Source organism: Cucumis melo, chromosome 1 (assembly GCF_025177605.1).
Source record: "Cucumis melo cultivar AY chromosome 1, USDA_Cmelo_AY_1.0, whole genome shotgun sequence".
Lineage (NCBI taxonomy): Eukaryota > Viridiplantae > Streptophyta > Magnoliopsida > Cucurbitales > Cucurbitaceae > Cucumis > Cucumis melo.
In genome coordinates, this window is record NC_066857.1 from 4,859,908 (window position 1) to 4,869,769 (window position 9,862).

General features: G+C 32.8%; 1 protein-coding gene across 1 annotated transcript; it reads left to right on the plus strand.

Moving 5' to 3' along the window:
- Window positions 1-4,115: 4,115 nt before the first annotated feature.
- On the plus strand, window positions 4,116-4,571 carry LOC103500551 (S-protein homolog 1-like). The gene has a single exon (XM_008463900.2). The coding sequence runs from the start codon at window positions 4,116-4,118 to the stop codon at window positions 4,569-4,571; it is 456 nt and encodes a 151-aa protein (XP_008462122.2).
- Window positions 4,572-9,862: the final 5,291 nt, after the last annotated feature.

The window sequence follows — 9,862 nt, forward strand, 5'->3', positions numbered from 1 at the left end:
GGGTTATCTGAGTTTATTCACAGGGAATCAGATTTACATGTCTTTAGGCCAAGAGGAAATAGGTTGGATTTACATGTCGCAAAACTAGTCTAAGACTGTGAGTGACCAAAACCAGTTTTTTAAAATTTTTTCTTTCTCCTAAATATTAATTATGATTGACTGATCTACATGTTTATTTACAAAGCATTGAAAATCATTTGAATTCTGTGATTTATTTTCAAGTATGAGTTTTGAGACTAGATTTCTTAATGAAAATTTATGTTAGCACGTGATTATCGAATGTCTGGAAATTATTTGAACCACTGTGTTTCAAACAAAGTATGAGCTACCAAGTTCCGCTTTAAGAACTACAGTTTTTCACGAATAATCTAAGTAAGCTTGAGCTTTACGAAAAATAAGATAGCACGCATGTCTTAAATGTTTTCATATGATTTTTCTGATATTTCCATTAACTACATGACTGAGGTGTTGAGCTCGAGGCTATATGGTACCATGTGCACACTGGTTAGATTCTGTTGTTGACGTTGAGTGTACTCCGTAACAACGATATTGTCGTGATTGATGGACAGGCCCCACTACTTAATATTCCTTGCTAGATTTCAATAACGTATATACTAAGTAATTTAAGGAAGCTATTCTTACTATTATACATCTATGTTTATGACTTGTATCAACAAATCTATAAATGTAAGCTTTCACGTGCTCTTACTTTTAAATTTCTAGTTTTAAACCGAGTCACTCACTAGCTTTATAGCTTATCCTTCCAAAATGTTTTACATACTTTTCCAGATAGAGATCGAGTTCCCAGTGACTGAGGAACTGCCTTAGTCTGCTAAAGCTTCGATATCGATTGCAAGTACGTGATTAAAGTTGTGCATAGAGTCTGTTGTGTTATGATGCATATACATCTTTGTATGATATAGACTTTATCTTGATATACAACTTTATTGAATAAAAGATAATTTTAACTACAAATTACAAGTTTTAGAACATAAATTCCAACAGATTGCAACCTTGTCAAGTCACATCACTCTAACTACCATTCTTGTATTTTGGTGGTTCTTTCTTGCTGATGAGGTTCCTCGCCTGAAGATATTTAGTCATCAAACAAGTTTCTTATCGCGTAGCACGTGATAACTTGTAGAAATACAAGCTATTATGGCATTTTAGGTAGATCAATGGAGCCAAGACACATAATAAATATATCAAAACGTGTAGCTTCTATTGCAAAAGCATAAATATTAGAGAATACAACTTGCACAAGCCTCCACCCCAGTTTTGCCCTAGTTTTAAGTGTTCTATCACATGATTATATATAAAGGAAGACATAGTGAATCACAGAGGAGCACGTGCAAAGGTTACGCGATAGAAACCTTGTTTAACGAATACACATCTTTAGGCGAGAGTCCACATCATCACACGAAGAAGGTTCACTAGCAAACAAGAATGATAGTTAGAGTTGATGTCACTTGACAAAGGCTACAATCGGTGCTGACATGATCAGAAGAATAAAAGTTTTCTGTCGAAACTAACCTATAAAAGGGACTCCATCTCTACCAAGGTGGCTCAAAGAGATTAGAAGTCTGAATGGACCAACCAAAACCTAGAGAACCGGTGGAAGGACTAGCCTTTCCGTCGTCTATAAGAGTTTTTCTTCTTCTTCTCCAGTCAGTCTGTAAGTGAGAGCTTAGAGAGATATTAGAGAAGACTCCACCATTCCCATTTCCCATAACTTGTAATATTTCTCACTCTCTTTACTTTCCACTTGTATATTTCATTGTAATGTATATTATTCATACTTTACAGTGATCTAAGGCCTACATTCTTTTACAAATTGCATATTTATCCACTTTCAATCCATCACTTCTTTATTGTTCATCTGTCAAAGTGCTATAGGTAGTTTAGGTTAGTGATTTGTTCTTGATAAGTAGTCTAACATATAAATTTATCCTGTTAATTGAGTTATAATCCATTGCATGGCCAGCGCTTGTCACCAACTACTTGAGAGAGTAAGTAGCAAGGACATGGCTAACACACGCAAGAAGGAGTTTGAAGACAAATTCCACGTTGACAAGTTAACTTCCATCGCTTGTGTTTGAAAAGGAGAACAAGTGTAGGTGCTCGGTACCGAGAGGTTGTCACCCTTAAAAGAGAAGTACTATAAGTCTTACAAGCAAGAACTTCTAGATAAATATTAATGAAGCTTAGTCATTTACATCCCAAGAGGCGAGCAAGTGTGACGTTTAAGGCACTCAGAGGTGCTCGCCTTAATCAAAAGCCAATTAATTGATCATCATGTAATTTAATCACTTACAATGCAAAGACTTTCCTTCACATCTACTCAACGCAAGTTTGTTTATTTCCTCCATCTTCTCACCATTCTTATCACGTTTTACAAAACTCTAGTGTAGTTAATAGATTTAGCTTAGACACACATTTACTTCATATTGTATAAATAGTATATACCGCCTAGATGAATAAGTAAGTCTTATAACTAATCTTTGATTTCAATTCCCTGTATTCGACGTTGGATTACCCAAGAAACCTATTGTTTCACTTACACTTGATCAATCAATAGGAAAACTTGTACTCAACGAGGATTTAGTAATTATGCAAGGACAAGAGACATAGTGAGCATCTCACATGCAATGACCATGACTCGCCATATAAAGATTATATATATACTAGAACACATACTAAATCCATAAAACAAAATTCGAAACTACCAAGCAGCATGTGCTCCTCTACGATTCACTGCCTTTCTTCTTTTCTCAACAATACAACACTGAAAAATAGAGTGAAGCAGGCATGCAGACTTTGTGCAGATTGTATTCTCTTATATTTATGGATTTGCGATATAAGCTACGCGTTTTGACACATTATCATGCGTTTTGGTTCCATTATTCTACCTAAAAGACCACAATAACTTATATTTCTACAAGTTATCATGTATTGTTTTGCTTATATTCATTTTTCATATTTGAAATATGACTACAAAGTTACACGAACTTGCAAAACATAGGGAGCATATAAGAATCCTTGAGTTAAGTAATGGACATGGTGATTTGCATAAGAGACAACAATTAGAATTTCCTACTACGTTCAAAGCAAAGGTATGTCATTTTCTGTAGTCGTACCTTGTGTTATACAATTTTTATTACATTTAACCATCGCCTTTATGATTAGGCTCAAATGTTGCATTGTGATAAATTCATATCCGATGATTTGTATGCTTTTGCCTGTGGTTCGAATGACTGTGCTCACTCTTATAGTGGGTGATAGCAAATGGAGTTCGATTTCTCACTAAAGATCGTGATAGCTAGTCATCAAACCACTCAGAATAGTGGAGTAATCATGTCAGATGATGATGAAACAGGACAAATCTTTTTCTATGGCGAACTACATGAAATTATAAGACTACGATACATTTGCATGAAAGAAGTTGCGCTTTTTAAGTGTGAATTGTATGATACTAGTTTGAGGAAGAATAGAATTACGATGTGAATATGAAAAGAAAATAAATATGATAATATTGAAATGACTATTTCGATTTTATAAAATTAGATAAAACTATAAATTTTTAGCGTGTGATTATCACATGCATGACACACATTGTCTACTAGTTATGTATACATAATTCTTATTCTCTTCCCTCGTTACTCTCATTTTTTCCTCATCCGATTGACTTAAACAAACCTCCCTTTGCTCATTAATATACTTTTTCAAATATTTATTACATACAAATATATAATTAATAATACTTTCCACCAAATTTCAAATTTCTTTAATTAAACATACATTCCCCCATATATACACATACCCACATACATTCATACACATTTTATAAATAGAAGATGTATAACATTAATTAATCCACTGATATTTATTTCCTTATTCAAGAGGAAAATTTATATAATGCACGACACAAAATTAGGTAGGAGTTTAAACTTTTTTTTTTTAAAATTAAAACCCTACCGTTCAATTACTTCAATTTCATACTTGTGCTATAAGTATGTATATTTATCCCCACGTACATACATGCCAAAACAACAATTATAACAAACAAACAGATAAAATAAAGTGTGTGGTTAAAAAAGAGAATGATGATAAAGAATATGGTCCTTTTGTGGCTTGCCACAACCAATTTGGTTGGGGGTCAAGTTCTAAGGTCGTCGGGGCCTCCACCAGAACGTACGAGATATCATGTTCATGTGCTAAACGGGCCATATTATGTTCATGTGCTAAATGGGCTAAGCTACCATAGTTTGGATGTGCATTGTCAATCCAAGGACGATGATTTGGGACATCATTTGGTTAATCATGGAGATGATTTCCAATGGAACTTTATAGAAAACCTTTTCAGAACAACCTTGTTTTGGTGTAGATTGGAAAAGTCGGATGCGTATGTCTCTTTTGAAAGCTTTTGGCCTGAGTCGTTGAAGAACCCTTGGCTTCGTCGTAGGTGTGGGACTCAATTAACTTGTCTTTGGACAGCTAAAGATGATGGAATTTATTTGAGAAATATGCCTACTAATGTTGATGAATTTGTTCACAAATGGATTGCAACGTAAGGTTTGTTAATTTGTTAATTTATTGGTGCGGAACAAAAGAGAAATCTAATACATATGCCTTTACTATTTAAATTAATAAAGAAACTGAAATAAGACCAGGGACTACTTTTATATATTTATATATATGTATATATTTTGACTGAATTGTTTTTTTTTTTTCCTTCTTTTTATCTCTTTACGAAAATGTCTAATATGTATGAAACAAAAAAATAGAAAATAAGTATGGAACTTAGATGGTCGTAGAAAATTAGAGATAGTAACAAGAGAGAGATATTGAAATACTACAAATTCACTTTTAAGAAATTTGTTGTATGATTTTTCACCTATGCAAACAACCTACAAGGCAAGAAAGAAATAATTACCGAATATTAAATTATTTGAGAGAAAAAAAAATACTTATTTAGAAGAACCTTAAACTTTAAAACTTTTCTTTTTGTATTCTATTTCACACTTGGTTGCTTCAAGAATGTAAATATCAACTCTATTTATACAATCATCATTCATAACTCATACCACAATTAAACATAAGAATTAAAATCCTACATTTAACTCATATGAAACTCATGCTAAATTAACTCTAACATTAACCTACTTAATCTAACTCATATCCTTTAACTTTTACAAACTCTCATAAATAAATTCATATATAACTTTTTAATTAAATTAAACATGTTTAATTTTCAACATACTCCATTAAACATGTTTTTTGAAAACTCCAAGCAAACTTCTTAATTTATTAAACATATCAATTTTGAGTGGCTTCGTGAAAACATATACAATTTGATCTCCAGCCTTCACATATTCAACTTAACATCATTCCTACAAATGCAATCATTGATAAATTGAAATCTTGTATCAATAGAACATTTGATCCTTCACCAAAGCAACTGTTGACTTATTGTCTACATGGATTATAGTTGGATCACCTTTACAAAATACCCAACTGTCTTTAGCAAATTTCTTAACCAAGTTGTATGATAGACACATGAAGTTGCAATCTCAATCTTGCTCGACCGAGAGAAAAGACATAATGTTGTTTGTGTAAGGATCTCAAACAGTCATGTGTAATCCTGAGCAAGATTGAAGACAAAAGTGTGATCACGGGACGATCTCGGTACTTCTTCAGCCAAGATGACGAACATAAAGCTTAGGAAGTTAAGAACTCAACAATCTTACGGTCGTTTATGGCTGAGATTTGAAGAAAAGGGAGAAATATAAAGAGTTTTCGAGCAATCTCGAGGTCGTGTCTGGTTGAGATTGAAAACTCAAAATGAAAATTAAAGAGCACTCGGGCCATTTTGATGCTATGTTTGGCCGAGGCTGGAGGCAAAAAAGTAGGTGTTTTGATGCCAGAAAGGTTATGCGTTTTGATGTAACACGATAAGAGAGAGACGATGAAGTTAAGGTGAGCATTTCAAGGGAATGTCTAATCTTTAGTTAACGGCTAGCTAGGTGTTGAGCTTAAGTTGGTAGCATGACCTGGTAAGTTATAAGTCAACATGTGTAAAGTAAAAATAAGACGTGACAAGCTAAGAGAGGCTTAAGTGATGATTAAAAGGATTAGTATAAATAAGAGATAATCGGAAGCGATTTTATTCTGAGATTTTGTTAAGAAATTACTTAAAGGTTGTGTTGCTAAGGAATTATCTAGCGAGAAGAAGGATTCTGAGCAAAAGGGTAACCTAGTTTTATGGCTAATTTTTATAAAAGAATTTTTTTGAAAGCTTCCTTTCTTAGTCTTGTCTTGTATGCGTAAATTATTATATGTTGTTGTTGTTAACGATTGCTGTTGTTTATTTGAAAAGAAAGTTTCTAAACTAAGGCTTCTATGATTAATGATTGTGATGCTTGTACGTAAGTAAACGATTAGCTTTATTCCTATCAATGAGCTACTATTATGTGGTGTGTACATAATGAGTAAAGAAGTTGAGTGCACGACCTAAGCAATAGGAAATGAACCAAGAAAGTACTAAAAGGATGCTGGTGAAATGAATCCCAAGTTTAGGTGTGGAAGTGGTTCATGTTCTTGGTGGAAAGGAATAAGTAAAGGCTATTTATGAAAATGAAAGTTCATTTGTTGATTTAATTGTATTCTCCAAAAGGATTTAATTGTATTTGACTTATGGTTTAAGTTTTCTTTCCCCAGGTTATCAGGCACTGAGACTAAGTAAAGAAGGATAAGGCGAGCAAGCTATGCATTTAGCTAAAGAAGTGCCACTAAGTGTTGATAGCCTAAAGTTTATGTTTTAAGCCTTGTTGTAAAGAAAGCATAAACTTTGTATTGTATTTAGAATGCATGTTGGTGAGTAAATAAAGAAGGGTTGTTTGTTATGATTCTGATGCGTTATGTTTATCAAAGTTTGTCAAAGTTAAGTTGTTTGGTTTTGCTCAATGAAGTAATTCTTCTTACTAGGCATTCAACATGCTATATATCTCATGGGGAGATATGCGTGAAATTTCTAAGCGGCATGTCTCCACTAGATTTTCGTAAAGTAACTTTTGGGTCAGAGCATGACACATGTGTTGCCTTACAAGTGAATAATGTTATGATAGGTTGCTTCTTACAACTCCAAGTAAATGCACTATTTTCGAAAGACCTGTGTTTTGAATAAAAGGGTCATTCAAAAGGATTTTGTTTAAGAATTTTTGTAGTAGGTGTTTTAATGGTTCACGATGAAATCAGGTGACGTGATGAGAATAGAAGGTGTTTAACTGTTGAACACGAGAAGACAGGAGGCAAGGAAATATCTAATATGAATTGAAATATGTTCACGTGTAAGCTTAAGCATGGACAAGATAAGCATTGAGCTTACACGTGTAAAGTGTCAAGTAGGAGCTAACAAGCTTAAGGGAACTTAATAGATGACTAACCCTACTTAGAATTAGTATAAATAGGAGAAGAGGTCAATAAAGAAGGAGGTTATTCTTGAGTGATGTACTACTGAGAAGCTACTAGGCGAGAAGAAGCTTTTGAGTTGCAAAACGTTTTAAGTAAATAGGAAACTTAGTGTAATGAATGATTTTTTAAAGTTAAATTCTTTCAAAACTTTTCTTCTAAAATTTATGTTGTTTGTAATGTTTTTTTGCACGTAAATGTTTATGAATTTGGTGGTTTTTAAAGAAGGTTTTTCGAGTTTTATGTTTAATGATTGTATGAGATGTTTGTGAGTAAACCATTAGTCTTATTCCTATTAATAAACTAACTATTATGTGTACATAATGAGATAATGAGTAAAGGCAACCATGTAGAAAAGGTCTTCGGCCAGTCTTATCGGTCGTTCTGGCAGAGTCGTTCAAATGAGGCCTCCTGCCTCTCCTTCATCCAATAGGGAGTCTTCTACTCCTCCTACAACTTATTCTCAGGCTATCAGTCCCGATAAACGGTTTGTGCCAAGACCCGAAATCAAATCTTATTTTTCAAAAGCCTATCGTCATTTATGATCCTATCATAGAACTCGAATATCAAAGTCTCACTTTAGAATAGATAGTTTAAAAAATCTTTCCAGAGGACTTTAATTTTCTTCCTGAAGACCTCAGAAAAACAAGAAAATTTTATGAGTTTATTTTAGTAGACACAAAGTCTGTAGAAATAACTCATGTTCCAGACAAAAACGATCCTTCAAAAATTACTTATTCAAAATTCAAAATTTTTAAATCAATTAATCCAACTTATCGGAATCAAGGAATTTTTACAAAAAAATCCCTTTCGAAACCTTTTGTTCCTCAATCCTTCTCAAGCTTTGATATAGAGTATTTTGGTTTTCAAATAGAAACCACTCATGGTTTATTTCTTTTTGTCAAAACGCCTACAAAATTAATTTTCCATTATGGTTTATTCAATGGTGGACTAAATTTGGTCTTACAGACGATATTCTACCAACTCCAATTCAAGAATCATATTTCTATTTCTCAAGAACAATTCAAAAGAATTCTTTTCATAATTTAATGAGGTTTTGCCTCTACTTTCAAATTTCATGGATATTTTATTGGAGCTACCACACAGCATCATATTCTCAATATAAGATGTTGATTAAAAATCTAAAAATCAAATGGTGGGAAAAATACAATTTTCAGCATGCCACCATCAAACACATAAAAGAATGGTTTGCAGAAAATAGATATCTACAAGACATTGATCAAAAAGAGAATGTCGAGTTCTTAAATGACAAATCAAAACTCCTTGCAGCACTCGCACAGGCCACAACTGATGCAGATTTCCAGAGATTATTATCAACAGCAGTAAATGCTTCTTCTTCTTCTAAATCACCATCTTCTTCTCTACAAGAAGACGAAGAACAAGTAGATCCAGAATATGATCTAGACGATCCCTTTCTCGACTCACAGCCTATGTGAGCTCCGAATTAAAAACTTGTTTTAAAAGAAAAATAGGTTTAATATATAGTCTTCTGAAAGAAGATTTCTATTCAAAATTACTATAATTATTTTCTATATATATTTTATCTACATTAGCAAAAAAAAATGTAAATTCTCATCTTTAGTGTAATTAATGAGTAAACTTTTGTAAAAATTCTAGTTTACTTTGTTAATATTGTTCTGTCATCCAGAAATCAAGGAAAAAATTGTAGACAACAAGTGCAATAAAAACCAAGTCCACGAGCTAAAATGAAATTATGTATTTCATGGAGTGTTCGACTACGTTTGATGGTCCCGACCGTAAGTCGCAATAATGAAGCGCAGTGAGTCCGCTGGTCAGTCAGTAATTCGCCGTAAGGAATACGATTAATGGATACATGATTTACTACTTGCAAGAAAGGACAACAAATATGGAAAAAGCTTCAATTTTTACATGGATCAATGACCGACAAATTTTAATTTAACATGTTTCTTCTTATTTATTATAAAACTAATAATAGTGATAATAATGAATGTATGAAAATAATAAATAGGTTAGTTGTTAATTATGAACAATAATGTAATTATTAGGTAGTATATTAGGTGGAAGAAAGTTTTACACTTTAGTTTAGTACGAAGGTGGATTCTTATCCATCATTTATTAATTTCTACTCTTATAAATAAAATTTAGCTTTTAGGAGTTGAAGATCAACTAGAATCTTATCATATAAGGGGTCATGTCCTGTTTGATTTAATCTTATCTTCTTAAAATACTATCAGATAAGGGGTCTTGTCCTGTCTGATTCGATTTTATCTTTTAATTTTTCAAATTTCAATTGTGTTTGAAATTCGGGGTCTATAAATTCGGGGTCTATAAATAGACTTCCAAGTTGTAATGTAAAGCACATCGCGAAATATTATCGAGATCTAAAACACTA

What these genes read in the sequence shown, in the direction of transcription:
- LOC103500551 (XM_008463900.2), top strand. Translation starts at nt 4,116, where the DNA reads ATGGTCCTTTTGTGGCTTGCCACAACCAATTTGGTTGGGGGTCAAGTT.